Source organism: Lates calcarifer, linkage group LG2 (genome assembly GCF_001640805.2).
Source record: "Lates calcarifer isolate ASB-BC8 linkage group LG2, TLL_Latcal_v3, whole genome shotgun sequence".
NCBI lineage: Eukaryota > Metazoa > Chordata > Actinopteri > Centropomidae > Lates > Lates calcarifer.
Window position 1 is genome coordinate 9,867,880 of NC_066834.1, and position 20,635 is coordinate 9,888,514.

Below are 20,635 nucleotides of genomic sequence, written 5' to 3' on the forward strand. Positions count from 1 at the left end.
ACAAACTCTGGAATTCAAAAAGTGATTACATTTGTCACCACAACATAAATGAGGAATTTCTGATGGCACTAGAGGATAATGGATTCAGACTCCGTAGTAAATAGAGAGCGTTTTCGGACACAGCCACTGCTAAATCCAGATTTGAGACCAAACAAATATTGACAGGCATCTTTAATCCACCCTTTGTTGGACCATTATTTGTAGGTACTTCATTTCCAAGTGGGTGAGTGTTTACGTCAGTCTCCAACTTTTCATTCTGAATTAAACTTCAAATTTCCAACACAAACGAAATGTCCCACTTGAAGAAAAGAACTATAGACATGTCAACATACTGTTGGCAGAATGGCTGCAAATACACCACCGCCACAATCTGTTCAGCTAGTTTAAAACAAGCTACGCTGTTTGTTTGTATCTGGTTCCCCTTGGTAGCAAAAGGCTACCACCACAAATGCCGCTAATTTAAGCTGTTTATCTGGTGGGTCAAGATTTGGACTACCTTGAAATAATGTGTGAACAAATTAGAGTAATGGATGTTCCATCCTGCTGACATTGAGTGGATGCAGCATGAAGCTTAAGTATAGCTAATACAACATTCTAAGTAAGTCTTAATATAGTGTTGATGTTATGTTGCTCTTTTTAGTGTCACTCTTTTGCAACCCTTGCTACTCGTACTACATACTGTATACTAGATTAATTGTAGGCTACTTACTTGACTATGTTGTTCTTTCACTGGTGATACATTGTTTTTTCCTGGGGAACAATGTAACTATAGAAGTTAATCTATACCTTTTTCTTGTTATTGTGCCAATTTCATTTCTAAACTCAACCACTTGTGACTCCTAACACCACCAGGCTGTGTTCTGCTGGGAAAGGAACATTCAGTGCTGCCATTTCTGTTTCTAGATTTAAGACTCAAATTTTCAGCCAGGCTTTTTATTATGTGGATCTTTGGTTGTTTTCTTCATGCAAAGTATCCTTGGGTTACGTGAGAAGGTGCTTAAAATTGAATTTATTACTGGTACCTTTGGTCCAACCATATATTAGCTTTTTCAGATTTGTATTTATTACTATTATTGCTCTCACAGTGTCTCAATCGCTTCCAGCAAAATTAAAAAAATGTCCTCAACTGTGATTGGAAGTTTGTTCAGTTGGTTGCATTGCTGTGCACCTACACACACAGTGAGGGCAGAAGAACTACATTTGTCAAGAGAGTATTTGTAAATGCACAATGTATTCTGATATATTTTTCCTGCCCTCTTCAGTACAAGAGTCACTTTGGAAAAATCTTCCACATTTTATTTATAGATGTCCTTTGTGGCATTGTATATTATAGCCCTGCTACCTTGCAGCGCTAGACTGTGCACCATAATTCTGTTATTCTGTGTTTCTAGTACTTTGTAGAGGTGTCCTTTTGCAGTTTTTTTAATACTATAATGCTGCCTCTCTATGTTGTAATTTCACTATTAGTTTATATTGTCTACTTTGTATACCTGTCTATCCTGAAAGAATGATCTCCTCTCTGATTCTAGTTCTAAATGTGTGTCCCTTTTTCCCTTTTCTTTCCAATAATGTTTGTTAGTCAGTGGTTTGAGTCAGTTTCAGAAAGGTGTCAAATAGAAAACCTCAGAAAGCCCCTGAGATACTACAAAGGTCAGTCTATCCTCATCAGGGATCTACTGTCTGTGACTCAGATGAAGGTGTTGGTTGATGCTGACATCTAGTGGTTGTAGGTGCACCAACAACATCTCATCACTGCTGGAGGGGAAAACAATAATAGAAATAAATAAATAAACACACATAAAATAAACACACAGGGTACCAAATAACCTCGGGGCACCCTATGATTTTCTACTCCCCTTAAAGTGGCCGTCCCCTGTAACAGAGATAACAAAAAGTTGCTTCATACAGGGTCACCTCATCAAAAATTCAGCAGCCTTTATTTGTTTATCTCATGACTTGAGGTGCAAAGACAACACTCTGCATTATGTATGGGTCATTTTATTACCATGACAGCTCCTCAGGAAAATACATCATAACTTAATTTAATGTTTGTCTGCTTTTGAATTTTTATGTGAACTCACCAGTGGCTTTGTTAACTAAACATTGTAAAATTTGATTTACAAAATGCAATAAACCTGTCACCCCAAAGATAGATAGATAGATAGATAGACAAAATCTTGAAAACTTTACATGTTAAATTTCTGTAATAAACCTTTGTTGGCCTTTAGCACACAGTATATTGGATCAAATAAATACAAAATGAAGCAGAGGCACACAGAGGTCTTTGATCATGTGTGGTGATAAAAACATTTCAGCCACATTTGCCACTAAGTTTAGATTTTTAATTATGATATGATCCAGCAGGATATTAAAACTGGGCAGATACTTAGACCACAAATATTTTGTTAAAAATAAATGAAACTACTTATTGTTTTTCTGGAAATTTACCATTTAGTGCACGTATCAGTTCTTATAGTAAAAGAGCTGTTACACATTTTGTGTGATGCCTTTTATTTAATGTCCAGAAAGCATCACATGACCCTGTTACTGAAACTGTAAGGTTTTAATCAGTCTGCCATTATTAGTGAGCAGATGGCAAATGTAAATGAAGTGCTATCTGAACCAAAACCTGAAGACTTTGTCCTCAAAGGAAACAGTCTTGGCTCAATTTTCCATTTGTCACATGTTAATTATCTGAAAGCTGCTTGCTCTTGTGATACATTGCTCTATCCTGATATTTCAGCCTTTCTTATGTCACATCAAAACCAGAAAAGTGACAGAAACCACTTTCAGTTCCCTGCTTTTGAAAGTCAGTGGATGGCTTTTGGATGGTGACAACTCAATAATTTTATAATGTATCTTTTAACTGACCTGGATGTCGTCTTGATAATTTCCCTTTTTGAATTATGGTTCAAAAACATTTTGCTATCACTCAGAAAAATTGCTGTTTTGGAAGAGTCTCCAGATATAAAGACTGGAGCCTGTAGAGATGCTGGTTGGCATAGTAATTCAAAGCCATTATGTTTGCTGTTGACTGTGTATTAGTGTCCCAAAGGAGAGGATAAACAAACATCACATAATAATGCCAATGTTTTTTTTAACTGCTGTCATTCACAGCTTGAGATGACTCATTACGCAAATATCAGCTAACCACGTCAAGGCGTGTCTCATTTGTCAGACTGTCAGTGCTTCTGCTTTTAGCACAAAATTGCTTACAGTCATCATTCTGGTATTTGTTTTTATATTGTGCTTGATACTCTTCTGCAGTGCTTTGATGTCAGTGGTATTACACATCCAAAGGAAGAGCATGTGACATGATGCGACATATTTGTTTGCCCAGACAAGCTCTGTGTCCGAGTCAACTTCTTCTGACACACACAGCACATATATGAAGGAAATCAGGGATTACTTGTCCAAGGAAACCAAAACTGTAAACAGAAACTTCTGTGGTGCACCGGGAGTTCCTACACATTTTCTATATTAACAGTGGATCTGTAGAAAGGGCTGCTTGTTTCAACAAAGTCTCAGAGACTTATTGCCCTACTCTATGGCTCTATAAAGCTTTTTAGACCCTTTTAGCTTGTTGTTATATTTTTATAGCACATTTGCTGCATGGTTAAGACTGATCCTTTCATCAAATCAACCAAGAGTTGGAGAAAAAGTTGGAGAAAAAAGAGCTCTGCCCACACAGGTTCAGTGCCATCATGGCTTCTTTTATAGTGTGCTGTTACCAGGGTGGAGCCAATCACCTGCCTCATCAGGTACAAACCTGTTGGCATTCAGGCTCACTCAAGCACGCACATCTGTAAACCATAATGGCTAAAATTAACACTGATTGAGAGAACATAATTATATATGAACACGACTCTAAATAAATGGTAATGTTGCTCTGTGTCTGCTGGATATCTAAATAGGAAGAAGTCAGCCACAGTAACCTTAATAATATGTCAGTGGTGTGTTTTAGCCCCCTAATTGCAAGAAAATGTATTAATCCAGGTTTAGTTTAAATATGAATTGAACATAGCAAAATAACATTGTTAGACTGAGGTATCTACACGGCCATATCTGTATTCTGAGCTTCAAATAATTAGTGTTCATACAAACATGTCTGTCTTTGGCTCCATGCAGAGAATGGCCTTGCTACTGGCTGCATTCCAGTTAAGCTGTTTACATGCACCTTCAGCACCCTGTAACTGAGTCTCTCAGCATCCATTAATAAACCAAATCATTTTTTGTGCCAGCTGGGGTGTGCACCTGCCCACAGATGCAACACCAGAAAAAAGGATGAGAGCCAAGCAGTCACCAGCTTTGTAATTTGAAGTAATAATTAACTTGTCCAAAATGGATTTTGGTTAATATCTAACCAATAATGATTCCATTAAAGACAATTTGCACACATTAAGGAAAATACACTTAAAAGGTGCTCAATGTTTCTACAGCACAGTGACCCAGTTTGAATCACAGTAACCAGAGCATCCTAACCAGATTTCTCTGCAACTGCAGCATGCCAAACATGTCAAAACACATTGTCTTCTCTGGTACTGTCCTCTTGTACTTCGCTACTTTCCACTGACATTATACAAACACAAGCATCTTTTACTGACATCTTCAAAATCCAAGGAAGATTGTGCTCTTCCTTTAAGATGTTACAGAATGTCATGAGACAAAAGAGATGCAAAATAGGCCCATAAAGCCTTTATTGGCTATTCATAATGAACAGTTGATGCAGGCAGGCTGTGTGCCTTATGAATGCCATGAGGCTGATATAGATTCACTTTCAAGTGAAACAAAAGCATTTCAAACTATTTTGGATTGAATTTCTTAAGGTAGAATGAAGTGCCAAGCAGTGGTTTAAAAATAGGGACTGTTAGATTGTGTACAGTGTGTATCCAAGGGTTAAACCCAAAAGATATCAAGACAGAGCCATTCAGCTTTCTCTCCTGCCTTCTGGGTCTCACTGGTTTCTGCCAGATACAAACCTGAAGAAGATAATTCAACTCTGACAGTGAAGTATCCTCCCCAGATCAGCAGAAATACATCCACATGTGCGTACAGACACACACACACACACACACACACACACACACACACACACACAAAGCCACACAAATCACATGCTCTTTGCGGGTATTAAGAGGGTGCCACTAATGCATTTTGTGAGCTCGCTGTAATGTAACAGTTGGATAAAGACTGTAATCAAGACAAGAGAAGTCAGGAATACATAAAGCCACAACCAGCCCCTGTCTGAAAAACAGCTTTAGATCAATTGTTTTCATGGCCACCCTGAGGCCACATTCTTTTGTTAAAGCTGTTATGATTTTCTCATTGTTTTCAAATCTCAAATGACACCTGTATTGAGCGCCCCGACTGAATCAGTACACAGGCACGTGCCAGGCGAAGTGTCACAAGCATGTTAGTGAACAGAGAACACCTTGAGTGTGATTACATGTTGTTTTCCGCAGATGAATGCATCTTCTAGAGGCAATTAACTGCTAAGTTTCATTTTCACTAACTCTGAGTCAAAAACCATTAAAACCTCCTGAGGAAAACCACACAGGATTTGACTTGGTAGAAATTATGCACTTTTATGATCAACTGAGGAAATAAGAGGGAGCAAGCACAGTCTGGGTTTTTCATTATGCCTCTCCAAAGATTTGCAAAGTGTTTCTGTTCAGACTGAGCCACAGAATCTTTAGCATACAGGGAAAATACTCATCAAATCTAATGTTTATCCGGAGCATCTGAGCGCTTCATTTTAGAAAACTTAGAGGAGAAAAGAAAATAATTTCAATTCCACACATGAAACTTTAATCCAAAATTATCATTGTGGAATTGAAAAGTAAATTAAAACATCTGTAAACTGCTTGTAAAAGCATGAAAGTGTTGTGTTTTATGAAACACATTTCCAATTTGAATTCAGACACAGATAAACATCCACAGCATGACCTGCTTTTCTGTCTGTCTGCAGCTAATCAGACTGAATTAACCTTTAATACAATAATAGCTCAAAGCATGCTTCAAAACATTCAGATAAATGCAGACCCATTATGCCATTTTTGGTTGTTACGTGTTCTCTCTTGCAGCCATTTTCCCAAATTGACTCTTACTGATAAAGCCAAAACGGCCTCAGATCTCTGGAAAACGCTAGTCCACATATTATAATATTTTCTTCAGTATCCAAAAACTGCTGAGGATATTTCACAAGATGCCAGAGTGAGCAATATCCTAATGTTAATGAATTATTAATCATACATTGGGATATTATATCTCTGAATTCTCACACCGAGTGTGTTACTGTTATTGAATGAAAACCTCATATTTTAGTTATTTTAAATTTTTCACCTCATTTCCTGTCTGCAAAGCCTTTGTTTTATCAGTTCAGTTCAGTATCAGTCTTGAGCCACCATGTATAGAAGATAAAAATATTTGAGTGATCAAAGGTAATAGGAAAAAACATTTTCACTTTCATTTGTGATTTCCTGGAACTGGATAGTTAATATACTGTACATAATCTGTTTTACAAGCAGTCTGTTTGATTCTGCCCTTAACTGTATGAGCTATACAGCTTATATGACAGTGCAAACAGCTGTTCAACATCAAATGGAATTTATGCAAAAACATGTATGCTCAGATGTATACATGCATGAATGAATGAATGAATTCTGTGCTCTATGTTGGAAGCGTGGGTACATGATGAGTAATGCATATCAATGAATAAATGAATGAACTAGAGTTATTAAATCAAAGGGGAAATCCTCTCTTGGCTCTTATGCTACTACTGGTATGCTTGACAAGTCTTTTTTTTAATGAACAAAGCTCCTGAAAAGAATTTATTTACCTATATGTATCTACAGTGTGTGACAGCCAAGTTGAGAGAAGAAAGACAGAAAATGAACGTTCCTTTCCTGTATCAGAGAAAACGCACCATCCAGAGAAGGGGGTTTGCTCTTCCATAGATGATTTAATGCTTTTTCTTTCAGATCCCCTGGGTTCAATAAAAACACATTTAACATTATATCAATCCATCCATCAGCTATACTGCTTTGAGGGTCGTGGGGGGGCTGGACTCAATTTCAGCTGACACAGGGCGAGAGGTGGGGTACACCTTGGACTGGTCTATTACAACTTGGTCTATTACAGAGCTGATCACCATGGAACTAGTTGTATTCTAGTTGGTGCACCTAATTTTGACCTGTTCTGAGCATTTTGACAAAAAATAAGTTGGTTTGGAATCCAAAATGTTGGTTTCCAAATTACCAAGATAAAAAAAGAGGCAGGTTTTCAAGTGTGGATGGCGAAAACAACATGAGTGTGTCATATTCTACAGGTTGGAAAGAGAGGATGGAGATGGCATATGGGAAATTATTAGGGGAAAAAAAGAGCATGCTGTGGTCTGTCGACAAATGTCTGTAATAATGGTACAAATGCTTTCAGGAAGACAGTGCAATTTACCATTGTGCATTGTGCACCTTGTACAGCCTACTACAGTGGTTCCATTTAAAACTGGTGGAAGTGTGGGCTGGTTCGCTGGATAGCCCCAAGGTCCCAAAGAATCTCGATAGAAGTGCTTTAAGGGCCAGAACTCATTTGGTGGGAAAGGAGTAACAGAAACAAACAATCATTCACGCTCATATTCACACCTAAAGGCAATTTAGAGCCACCAATTAAACTAACCTGCATCTCTCTGGAGTGTGGGATGAAGTGGGAAGACCCAGAGGAAACCCAAGGAGGCACATGGAGAACACAAACTCCACACAAGAAAGGATCCAAACTGGTGACTGAACTCAGAACCTCTTTGCTATGAAGGGACAGTGCTAGCCACTGCACCACCGCGACAAATAAAAATGTGGCCAAAACAGAAACATAATTATCTGCATGCTGATGTTATTAAGAATTAATTAATAATTAATTAATGGGGGTTTGGGTAGTTTATAAACAAAAATAATGTTAATGTTTTATCATATGAAACATCACAGTTTCATGTCGCCTGATCATTTTTTTGTCGTACTGTAGTTTAGCACTCTGGTTGTGTTTTCCTTAGTCTCTATTCTCTGAAAATGTAAAGCCTTTCCATGATATTTTCCACTGACATCAATGAAAACTGGCCTTCAAAGGAAAATGGATGTATCATATTTGACTACCCAGTTAAAGAAGATTTCAAAGGGGGAAGTGTAATGTATCGCATGTTAATTTTTATCCCAATTATTATATGCATCCTGATAATGACCTCAAATGGTTGCCCCTCAGAACTTCAACTTTACAAACTCAGTTCCTCTAACTTAATGTGTAAAAGCCTGTCAGACTTAAGGCAAAAGTAGGTTTTTCACACTTATATCTATTCAGCTGAGCCCTGAGTGAGAGCTGACATAAAACTTGAATTAATATAAATGTGCCATATCTCTGTTGTGAAGCACTGTAATGTATTTACCAGGTTTCAAAGTGCCCTACCTTTTAACTTTTTCATGGCTTTAGTACACTTTTGTTTTGCACTGAAGTTTGAGGCCTGTTTACCTCCTCTGTTTGAGATTTAGACATTTCTATTATTCACGTCCCTGATGAGGCTACATGATCCCATTAGCCTCAAACGCTGGCAGGCCACGTGAGGTGCCAGCGACAAGCTGTCTGTGAGGAACTCTCTGTGTGTGCTTGGGACAGTAAGTCACTGTGAAACCTGTTATATGGCATCATATCAACAGCTGGCCTCCTAGCAATGATACCTTTATTGCATTGTTTTAGAGCAAGTGTCATTTGGTTACAGTAAAAAAATGGAAATACATGTTAATGGTTTAGTTCACTTGTTTAAAATATGTAAAACAGTTCTGAAATTATTAAAGCTGAACAATAATCTAGACCTAGACAGACCAATGACAAAGTGATGTGGTAACAGAACTGTCTTTATGTGTTTAAGAGTCAACCTAAAACACACTTTTCCCCATAACTACAACAAACTTAACCTGCTCCTTTCCTTCTTCTGAAGCCTTTGTAGGAGAGTGCATTGTGCTACCATGTAGTTTTTATTTTACTCTATCTTAGTATTTATTGACTATTTTTTAAATGCTAGTGTCATGGCTGTGTGGGTCAACCAGTTTGCCACTTTGGCACAGACAGAAACATCTCAAAACTTTCTTATTTTTGCTCCCATAGATAGAAAATGTACATGAAGTACATGAAATGTCATTGAATTTTGATTTTAAAATGTATTTAAAATCTTAATTGCAATTAATGAAGATGTTCTCAATCTTTTAAAAGTTTTTTTGTGCATTTAGTTTTTCCATATAAGAAACAGATGGAGGGTTTGTTTGATTGTAAAGTTTTCTGAGGTGAATTCGTTGTGATATAAAAATAAATCTGATGTAACTTTACTTTGCTGAGGCAACTCAACACTGGGTGTGGATGCTTGCACATGAATGTACAATATGTTTTCTGTATTGTGTGTATTTGTGTCATCAGGAAAACAAAGCTCATATCTACTTTAGGTGTGTTCAGGGTCTGCTTTTTTTTTGCGAGAATTGGTTTGATTTTCTAACAATTTAATGGAGGTTTGTACTTTTCAGATTCATTAACAAAACAACTACAACCACCCTTTGATCTTAACTCACCAAAGCACACTGGCTTTGAGTGCCACTTCATCTGCCTCACTTGTCCAGCTCAAACAAATTCAGCTGCTGCATGACTCAGTTGACTGAGAATGAGACAAAAAAAAAACAAAACAATCCCCGCTCATTTGACGCACAGTACCTGTGAGTTCACAAAGTCACACGTCACTTGGTAGCCTGATATAGACCAGAGACAAAGGCGTGGATGAAACCTGAGCTCGCCAGCCTCCTTTTTGTTGCCATGACGACAGCAGCCATTTCCAGTGCTTCGGTGAGAGAGAAAAAAAAGAGGCTCAGAGGACCTACGGCCAGAGGCTCCACCCACTGGGGGAATTCACAGATCTAACCTGGCAACCCAGCAACCTGGCAACCAAATATTAACACAATCAGGTTATTTTGATGGGAGCAGGAAACAATGAGGTGGTAATAAATTGACGTTCCCCAAACCCCTCAACCCTCTTCCCCTTTTCTTGTCTGGTATTTCATTTCTATCCCCTACTGTCCTGAACGGCCTTTTACATAGCCTGCAACTAGACGCAGTTCAGGGTGTGTTGCTATTGCTGGCAGGTGTAGAAGCAGGTTGAGCAGGTTGTTTCCTGAATGCCACTCTTCTGGGCCCTCCTCCCTCCGTCCCTGCTTCTCTCCCCAGGCCGACTGCTGATTCACTCTCACATGCTGGCAGCTCACTGAAGAGATTTTGTTGCCTGTGCACCTGTTCTCATCAGATACAGCCTAAGAATAAGGTAAGGATTTACTGAGGAAGGATTTAATTCTTTGTCTTCTTTCATTTTCTCAGGAAATGTGTGGAGCTGTAAATTGGATGGATGAATTTTTGTCTTAATATGTTTAATGAGATTTGAGTCACTGTTATATTTTTAAGCTAAACCAGAAAAAAATCACAAATAACTTTTTTTAGAGATATATTACTATTTACATTAAATATATGAAGCGTAAAGACATATTTTACAATATGTTTGTTTACTTTCACCCACTATAACATGAATAAGGCAAAATTTAAAAAGTGTAAATTGTTTTCGCTACTGCTTTCTCTTTTGAAAGAGTGAAAAAAAGAGTCTCACAAACAGAAATGCTTAAACTTTAAATGTGAAAGTAAAAACAGTTCATCAGTGGTGTCCAAAACACCATAACATGTGACATGTATATTGCAGGACCTTACATAACCTAAACAGGGGAATACATGTTGTGCAGCTACACAAATTTTACAGTAAGAGCCTTATAAAGCACTAAATTATGAACTTATAAGGCAATACCACACTATAAAAACACTGCACTATGAGTAAAAGATACATATTCAGAATTTAAAAGCCACTGTCCTGTTACTGGATCATTAGTCTTGGTAGAGCTAATTTTATCTGCCTTTTATGCTGCTGGGTAGTTAAATTTATAAGAATTCAAACATATTTTTTAAACTGATCATATTTTTTTAGCTAAAATAAATAAATGTCGTGGAGTAAAAAGTACAATATTTCTCTCTGCAATGCAGCAGAGTCTAAGTATAAATAAGCATAAAATGAAAGTACATGTACCTCAGAGTTGTACCTAAGTACAGTACTTGTGCTACTTTCAACCCCTACTTGGGTAATACAGATATTGAGGTTGTATGATGCAGTAAATTTACAGCATGAATATAAAACAGCAGTACATTAAAAGATGATATGTGATTTACAGCCTAGATGTCAGGTAATTAGTATCTATGTGTGGCTTGCATGAGTTCAGAGCATTTACAGGATGTGTGTTTGTGTTTTGTTAAGTCTGTGTGTGTGTGTTTATGTGGGCCTGTCTGTAAAGTCACGGCTGGCAGAGCTGTTGAGGTGATAGCTGGTGCAGGCTCTGACAGACCAGCAGAGTGGGAACTTTTTTCAACAGGCAGCTTTCTCTGAGTGCGAAGGGTCAGAAGTAAACATCTACGCTTCTTTCTGTCAACCTGCCACAGCACACAGAGACTTGTTGGTGGGACACTGATGGCCAAATAGCCTCTCAACAGGACGAGGAGGGTGCTGTAATTTCTAGAAACATGCAGAGAGTTGTTCCTTGCAGCTATACCAAGTGTGTTGATGGATGTGAGGTTGTTTTGATTGTGGACAGGAAGCGACACGTTGAAACTAAAAAACAGGAAATGCTGGTTTTTAGATTCAGCCCACATATTCCATAACCAGGCAATAGTAATAACACTTGTCTCTGTCAGATATAAATCAATACAGGTCATCTGCAAGAGTTTTGAGTTTAAGGTAATCAATCACAGTCTGAGTTTTTGTGTGGGCATTTACCCTGCACAAATCAAAACAAATCAATAATGCTGCTGAGCTGCCTGTTAAACTGGTCCACATTAATGTGTTTCATTTACACCATATTCTCAGCTGCCTGCAGTGTAATTAGACTTTTATTCTCCACAGAGTGTTCAGTATGCTGGGATGCTGGGTTTTTGCCTTGAACTGATATAGTGTATAGTCAAGACACAAAAAGGGGCATGACATGCAACAAAGGTCGTTTACATGTAATGCATCTCAACCCTTATAGGCAACCAATGACTCCATTCAGGCATGACCTTGATCCATTGTCTGACAAAAAGTTGCAGAGAGTTCCTCATTTCATAACCGTGCATACACTTGAGAACAAAGTCACTGTGCTGGCAATGGTTACACTTAAAAATGTAAAAGTGAAAACTGGAATTCATGAAGTTGTGAGTTTAATTTTGATTATATCCTCAGTGTTCTGCAAATTAGAAACATGGGAGTCTTCTGGAAAATTAAATAATGGTGTAAGCTAATGTTATGACTAGGAGTTTTTATTTTTTCAACTTTGTGAGAAAACCTTTTTCTGTCTGGTAAGGTAGATGGTTTTATGATCTGTAGCTGCTGTTTCTATGGAGACAATGCCAGTTAAAGGCACAAATTAGAACTGGAACAAATTCAGTGTGCTGTTATTGTTGCTATTGTGAACAAAACACATCTCCATAGTTACCAAATATATCCAAAATGACCCAGAATCCAAAACTGAACTAACAAGCCTTTGACTTGAGAGCACTAAAGATGCTGAACCACAATTTTCACCCAGGGTTAAAGTTGCAAACTTTAATCTCTAGCTACAAAAGAACCGTTCAGTTTATCATTTTCCCTGCTACAGTGTCAAAAGCTCGAAACTGTTCACCTTCTCACCCTATCTTGCTGAACTGAGCCATTTTCTTTAACAATGTGCTCTTGGTGTCATATCATCGGCAAAGATGAGCTGCTTGATTAATTATTGATTTATTTTCAGTTAGTGGGACACTTAGTCTTTAAAACATGGTAATATGTTATGACAGCTAAAAACAGAAATGTGAAATTCCCTGTGCCTTTTGCACCAATCAAAACAAGAATCAGCTCAGAACAAAGCAAGTGATCAACAAAGTGACTGGCGGGGAGAGTGGCCTATAGGGAATAACCAGAGCTGGAGTCATTTGTGTATTAGAGCGAAGCCGTGGGGAGAACACATAGCTCACAGGGCACCTGTATAAATTCACGCTGTCAAAAAGTCACAGATCTCTCTGGAGATTGTTCTGGGACTTGCTGCGAAACAGTGCAGGGATGATTGCGTTTAAACTCACCAACAAGCACCTGATGTAGCAGCCAGGGATGTCGTGTTCATGACCATGTTCACCACAACATCAGCTGAACAATTCTTTGAAAGACGTGAGGTGGGATGGGATCAGTCGTTCGAGGATTTTCATCATGACTTGTGTCAGTGCATCTGACCTGTGCTCTTGAAGAAGGTGATTTTGTGCTCCTGGAAAATGGGAACAAACAGAGATGTCTTGATGCACACTGAGTCTTTGCGTGTGGTCAGGGGGAGTTTGAAGGCTGTGTTGAACACAAGTGTAACACCTGTGGCTCCTTCCTGATGGTGTTTATCCAGGCAGGAGGCAAACAGACTCCTCAGTCAGTGAGGAAAAATCAGGAAACAGAAAATAACCAAAAAATATATATTTTTTATGTCCAGTCCCAATCTCTTTTCATTTTGACTCTAAAGACAAATGAATATATTGTATATAATATAAGATATTGTTGACATAATGTTGAGCTATAAGGAGTATGATTGAAATTAATGTACCAACAACAATAGCACAATATACTAAAACCATTTTCCCATATAAATGTTTATTGCAACTTGGAAGATGTATTTAAAGTTATGTAAATTAGACAAAACAATCTCTACTCAAGATCCACTTACAAGTCCATAAGTTTCTGGAGCTCTCATCCATATCACATGGTCTTCATATGCAAATTAAGTTTGCTTAGAACTATATATGTCTATTATTTTGAAACATTTTATGACTAGTTGACAAAACAGTTTTAGCTCAAGGTCTACAGTCTACATCTACAGTCTCATGACAACTGAGCACACTTTGTGTACTGATGAGGACCATGTGATATGGTCAATAGCTTCCCAACAAATGAGTAGAGTAAGTGGACCATGAGTGGAAACTGTCAGCAGCTGTGTCCAAGACTGAGACTACAAACTGATTTCCAAAGATGGGAATAATTCAATTCAAAGTTGATAAACAATAAGATTCCTTTTCCTACCTCAACATAATTTGTATTAATTATTGATTACCCACATCCATATCACTATCATAAATGTGAATCTGTCCCTGCTCAACGTTTTTTCACTTTTGCACAAATGACAGATGATTATTGTCTTTTCAAGAAATAAAATAACATTTTATGTTCTCCCTTGTGTTTCAGATTGAAACCAAAGGTGAAACCAAAGCTGATGGAAATGTATTTTAAAATCACAGCATGCCTCCTTCTGATTGTCCATGCCTTTCATCTGGCATCGCTCCAATATACAACTGACACTCCAGGACGTACAATTGATGGAAGCTGGTACCGTAAACTAGCAGATAATTCAGCTGGAGGTCAAAACGTTGCAGTTACTGATGGGGATGCACAGTATGACTGGGAAGCTGATACAACTGCCATGGAGCCAAGTAATGATTACAACAGTGGCACAGCATCTGGCTCCATGGCAGTATATAATGGAGAAGAGGAGAACGTATCCGGTCATGAACAGGGTGCCAATAAAACATCTGATGATCTGACTGTTGTCACTACCACGCTGCCTCCCACAGCACCAAATGGTACAACCAAGCACACTGAATCACCAGACCCTGCAGTTACTCCAACGACTACGACTACAGATCCCTCAAATCCAAGCCAGATCAACATGACTGAAGCTGACGAGGAATCTCATAACCTGACGACCACCCCTCAAACCACCACCACTCATTTGATTTCACAAAGCTCCACCCTCTCTCCAGATTTCTTCAATCGCACCGATTTGCAGTCAACAACTTTGGCTCCGGAGAGCAACGATACACAAGAATCCACAGCAAAACCAGAGGAAGATACAGGGCTAGACAACAGCACGGGGTCAACCAGCACAACAACTGCAATAACCACAACAACACCAGAGGTAAAGGGGACATCCACCACGTCTTCATCTACAACAGTGTTCCCATCTGAGACCACAGAACTGAGCCCTGAGACTACGACTGCTGTTGCACTGGACACACCTGAGAATGTCAACAAGACGAACAAAGATACAGCCGCAGGGAGCAGCTCAGAAAGAGGTACTGCTACAGTTTCAGGTGTCGCAGTATCTGATGCACATTTGTGTGTCCAGAAACCTGCTTTGTGTGGTTTTGTAGCGGCATTACATCACCTCATAGACAGATACCAGGAAAAAAAACAAAAACAAAAAAACGTTGAACATTGGTGCAGCTCCAAGCCTTCCTGACTGAGTTGTGTAAGAATGTTTGACAGATATCAGAATAAGAGCTACAAGGCAAAAAACAGGCACAAAATCATTCAGAGACTTGATTTTAAGGTAACATTATGTTCATTGCTCAAGAGCACATACAGTATATCACTGCTGCTAGCTTTACACGTTGCTTTTTTCCGCCCTTTCCCTGACCCACATTTGCCTGCATCTATTTTCCCACTGGCAGAGGACAAATGCCCCTTCTTTCAAAGGAAAAGGTTGGGTTGGGTTTCGGGTGCTATCGATGTGGCTGCTATGAGTGAAGGGATCTATTACAACCACCTTCTCGGCAGGACAATGAAACCCTGTTTTAGTGGCAAAAAAAAAAAAAGACCTGAAAGAGGTGGTCAGGGACTGAGGTCAAAGATACTTGTGCTGCGTTTGTGCAGGGGCGTGAGACTAGTCTTTGGTGTAGACCATGAGATCAAGGAGGTAGGACTGGAAAAAACTGGTTGTCATAAATACTGGCGCAATTCTATCTATTTATCTTTTTCAAAAAGCTACTTACTTACTTTTCCTGCAAACTATATGTGGGCGAGCTGGGTATCAACACAACAGCAAGAGGGAAAAAGGCCTTTAGAGATCTAGTGCAGGGCTGAGATTAAAATAAAACTCACATCACATGGACAGATGTGACAGCAGGACATAACACTAACAGATGATGGCAATAAACAGTGGGAAAACAGTTGTGAAACTGTGGGCAACACGGAAAGAAAAAACTGCCCCACAGTTGCCGTGACAGGCACAGTGTGTGTGCACAAAAACTGTACAAAAGCACAGACGGCTGAGTACAGAAAAACACAGAGTCTATAAATATGAGCTTACAAGCCAACTTTGCTTTTACTGACAATAGTAAAAAAATATCCTCTCACTTCCACTCAAGGTAACATATAGTTATTTGCATGCATTTACATTTTTTTTGCTGAATCTATATTAAAAGACCAGATGAGAGAAAAACAGAAAAAATATTTTTAAACTGAAATTGACTTATAGTAATGTCAGCTATGGTACTTATTTTTTTTTAGCCAACATTCAAAGACAAAGTGGGACAAAATGACCACATTGTTACTTAAAATGTTTCCGTGGCAAGAACAAGTAAGACATAACTAAAGCAAATACTTCTGCTCAAATTTTATTATGTCTATATTCAAATCACGTATAAATAAAAAGCAACTGAGAAAACAAGAAAATTTTTCTTTGGGTTGAGTTTGCCATAAGGTTAATGGTAAATTGATCCCAGCAGGTGGGTGAATTGAGCCATTTGTAGATAGATAGAGCCACAGAATTTTTGATGTTTGAGCCTTTGTAAAATACATTCAAACTTTAAGCGCATTAAGTTAAAGGTCATATCATGTAATGGAAACTGAAGTAATGTTCAGTCACATTTCACCTTATTTAGATGATGAGCACAGCCTGCTGCCTTAAAATATTCAAATGTATTCAAGAAATTATCATGATTTTGGCATGTTAATTGCATTAATTATCGAAGCATAATTAAACAAATCCATACAGATGACTAATTGGGATGTGTGTCTACGCAAAGTGCTGCCACTGGAAACACGATTTCAAAAACACATTTCAGCCATAATTATCTGACAATTAACCCTCAAAGACAGCAGTTGATATAAATAATTTTATTGTTGACAAATTATTTAATACTCTCTCCCGCCCCTCTCAACCCCTCATTCCTCCAATGAAGGTTTGTCATCAGATCCACACACAAGTAACAGGAATGGAGCATGGGGTGCTTTACTAGGAACAGCAGTTGCTGTGGCTTTCGTGGGACTGGTGGCCTACATCATCCTGAAAAAGAAGCACCGGAAGGGTTTCTCTCACAGGAAACTGGTTGAGGAGTATCCTTCAGACCCAGGTATGTTAGTTTCTACACCCCCCCCAACCTGGAGCATATTTAATTGCACTATTTTGTGTGATTGCTTGATCTGGATTTAGTTAGGGTTGCCAATTTGATCTGGCAAAGTTTCCTAATATAACACCCCCCCCCACCCCTGGTAGGTTGGCAGCAGATTGCACACCCAAATTGTAATGCTAAAATAAAATAGCTAAATATGATGCATACTATCATGCACCCACTCACTCACACGCTGGCATGCTCAGTCACTTCTCTATTTCCAGCTGGTTCAACATTCCTAGGAAATAGTCTGATACATAACCCCCTGAAAAACAGTGCACTGTAATTTTTACACTTCATTTTTTTTAAATGGATTAAACAAACAAGATATAACATGAGTGTTTCGAGGTGCTAGAAGGTGACTTTATTTTCAGTCTCGATGCTAAGCTAAGGCAACCAACGGTTTGCTGTAGCTTCATATTTAATGGACAGAAATGAGAGTGGTATTGATCTTCTTATCTAACTCTAAGTGTGTTTCCCAAAATGTCAACCTATTCCTTTTAGCCAGTGGTTCCCCTGTCTCTCTCTCTTTATCTATGTCTCTCTCTCTCACAAACACACACACACACAAGCACATAACTCCATCCTGCTATTATAAGGTAACCTTATCATGCAAAATAGAATCATATATTATGACAGTTTGCACTTTGTCTTATTCTTGCTATGAACTTAGACGAGGACAGCATTTCCTGTCACAGTTCCCCTACACTCTCTTATACATAACCTTTCTGTTAAGGTCCAATTGCTTTTTTTCTTTGTCTGCAGCATACAGGTATACACTTCAGGAGGCAGGATTACGTGTTAGCTAGTCAGCTGTAGTGCGAAGTCCAGCTTAAAAACTGGATAAGTCAGATTCCATCCTAAATAGCAGGTCCTTGTTCCTATTACATGCATACATTCTCAGAAAACTGGAGGAGCAACAGGATGCCATTCATTGTGAACTGATCCGTGAATAACATGCTGGCATTGGTCAGCATGTTATTCAGGAACAGGAAAATACAGGCTACTTTCTTGTGTATTACAGGGTTACGATGAAGAGTCCAATTGTTCAAATGTCACATGTTGTCTCATTTCCAGTTCTCAGATTAGACAACAATGAACCTTTGGACTTGAACTACGGTGGTGGTGCCTATTACAACCCAGGACTCCAGGGAGACAACATCCAGATGACCAACATTCCAGGACGCCACAGAAACTGAAAGGACTACCAAGACCAAAGTCATGAACTCCCTTGTAAGAATGTCTGTCACCTAGTCTCACTGGCATTTGATGTGGAGTTTTGTAAATAAGACTGTCTGAAAGTGACATTTGTGGATGGAAATTACAAAGGAGTTTGTGTAGACCTGTTGTCAGTCACCACAAATGATACTTGTCAGATTATGCATTGTTGTGACTAGATTTATTGCATTGAAATAGAAGGATAACTGAAGGCTTTCTATCTGAAGTACACTGCCTCAGCCAATATTAACTGTCAGCCATTTATGTAAGTTGCCAAAGAGAATGAAATTAGGTCTTTATGAAGAACATACTTTGCAGTCAATGAAGGATGTTAAAAATGAATATTTGTTATAACTTTTGGCTTCATTTTATTTCTGCTATAGAAAGAAGAAAAACAAAAACATTAGGATATAATCTGATCAGGTAAAGAGAAAGAAAAAAAAGTGCTGTTGTATTGCAGCCTAAATAACAAATGACACAGGTGGCCCACTGAAGCTTTTGCAACAAAATTCAGAAGCCATGGTGAACAATAAAAATATCCATATCAACCATCACCTGCTGTTATGGTATAAGGGAGGCTATAAGAAGTGAAATCTGAATGGTGCTTTCAGATATTCCACGACCAGCAGTCACAGCCAGAGACTGAGATTTGAACCGTCAAACCAAAGACTTTGAATTTGTTTTTCTGCACCGATTAGGGAGGGTGGAGGGACACTGGGTGCTGTTTTGTTATTCATAGGCACGAGGTTTTGGTATTCAGGAAGGGAGTTGTGTATTTGGTCTTAGCACTACTCAGTAGCAACAACTATATCATCATAATATACTGCTTAAATCTTCTGACCTCCAGGTGTCCATACAGAGATTTAAGTTTCTTGTGTAGCAACAATGTGCACCTCGGAGAGCTACATAGTGTTTACCTACTGCGCCTAGATCGAAACTAGAACATATCTGATTGTAAATCTGAAAAAACTTTATATTTTTTACTGCTATTTTATCCTATGTTTGCATTAACTTTGAGTGACAACCTTCAGCAAGAAAAATGTCTCTTTTTTGATTGATACAATGTGGGTTGGACAAGGAAGCAGGAATTGATTACACGTCTTTTCTAATGCCTTTGTATGATAAAATTTAACTATATTGCATAATTGTTCATTTCTAAACTTTCTTACTTTTCTGTGTTATATAAAACAGGCTTTTGTAACTGTACTGTACATGTGAAGAAAATACAACCTGAAAATACATCTCTCTTCACTCATCATTACCTGAGTGAAGCCTGCACTCGATCAATATGCGCCCTGATTATGATTGATATGTGCCTTGGTAACACAGATATGTGTGAAAAATTTTATTGTTATATGGTTCAGCACCAAGCATGGCAGATCAGCTTCTGTCCTTGCTCTAATTTCAGACATCAATCAGTGTGAGAAGGATTTTTGTCTGAGTGAGAGAGGGGAGTTTTGTGTTGCAGAGTTTAAGAATCACAGTGATTACTGTAGAAATAAAGCAGGGCAGATGGATAATGGGAGACTTCTACATTGGTTACCACCTCTTGTAAAATGTAATGGAACTTGATGATGCCTTAATAAAAAACCAAACCCCCAAAAATGTTTTCTGCATTTTGTGATTTGACCTTAAATGTTTTCATGAGTTTGATGTTGAGATGTTGAAGATATTTTAGCAGAGATGTTTTTTATTCATTATACACACACAAAAACATGCAGATACACACACACACTCCTTGTTCAGTATTAAGAACATATTTGGGCAAGCATGGGTTTCTTTCATTTATCACAAAAACCTGTTCTATGGAGAGACTGTGCCTGTTCTAATTAAACACAACAATTTAAAATGTGATTGTTTGGCAGGGTGCTGAAATCAATTAACTGACGCCTTGCTAAAGAATGTACATATTTCATTGGGGTGGGTATAGGCAGGTTAATTTACACTTCCAACTGAGCCAAATTAATTCAAATGAAATTAAATGATTGCTATCTAAATTGAGGCTATGTCAAATTTATTATTGGCTAAATTCAAATTCATTTTCTTCAAGCTAACTTGCTGGAAATTAGTTTAACCTATAAGCTTAGCCTGC

The 20,635-nt window shown here is 38.3% G+C and overlaps 1 protein-coding gene and 1 long non-coding RNA gene across 2 annotated transcripts in view; one reads left to right on the forward strand and one right to left on the reverse strand.

Annotated features, from left to right (window-relative positions):
- Positions 1–10,189: 10,189 nt before the first annotated feature.
- Positions 10,190–20,148, forward strand: muc15 (mucin 15, cell surface associated). Its single transcript, XM_018683372.2, has 4 exons — positions 10,190–10,339; positions 14,339–15,225; positions 17,116–17,286; positions 18,403–20,148. The coding sequence occupies exons 2-4, from the start codon at positions 14,367–14,369 to the stop codon at positions 18,522–18,524; spliced, it is 1,152 nt and encodes a 383-aa protein (XP_018538888.1). The 5' UTR covers positions 10,190–10,339; positions 14,339–14,366; the 3' UTR covers positions 18,525–20,148.
- Positions 12,850–20,635, reverse strand: part of LOC108888040 (uncharacterized) — a 67,632-nt gene continuing 59,846 nt past the window's right edge. Inside the window, exon 3 of the long non-coding RNA XR_007814452.1 lies at positions 12,850–13,379. This is a non-coding gene — a long non-coding RNA (uncharacterized LOC108888040). The remainder of the gene's footprint in view (positions 13,380–20,635) is intronic.

Bases quoted from the DNA above. Each gene is read 5' to 3' on its own strand.
- muc15 (XM_018683372.2), top strand. From the start codon at position 14,367: ATGGAAATGTATTTTAAAATCACAGCATGCCTCCTTCTGATTGTCCAT. The intron at 15,226-17,115 runs GTACTGCTACAG...CCTCCAATGAAG, and splicing joins AGGGAGCAGCTCAGAAAGAG to GTTTGTCATCAGATCCACAC. The intron at 17,287-18,402 runs GTATGTTAGTTT...TCTCATTTCCAG, and splicing joins GGAGTATCCTTCAGACCCAG to TTCTCAGATTAGACAACAAT.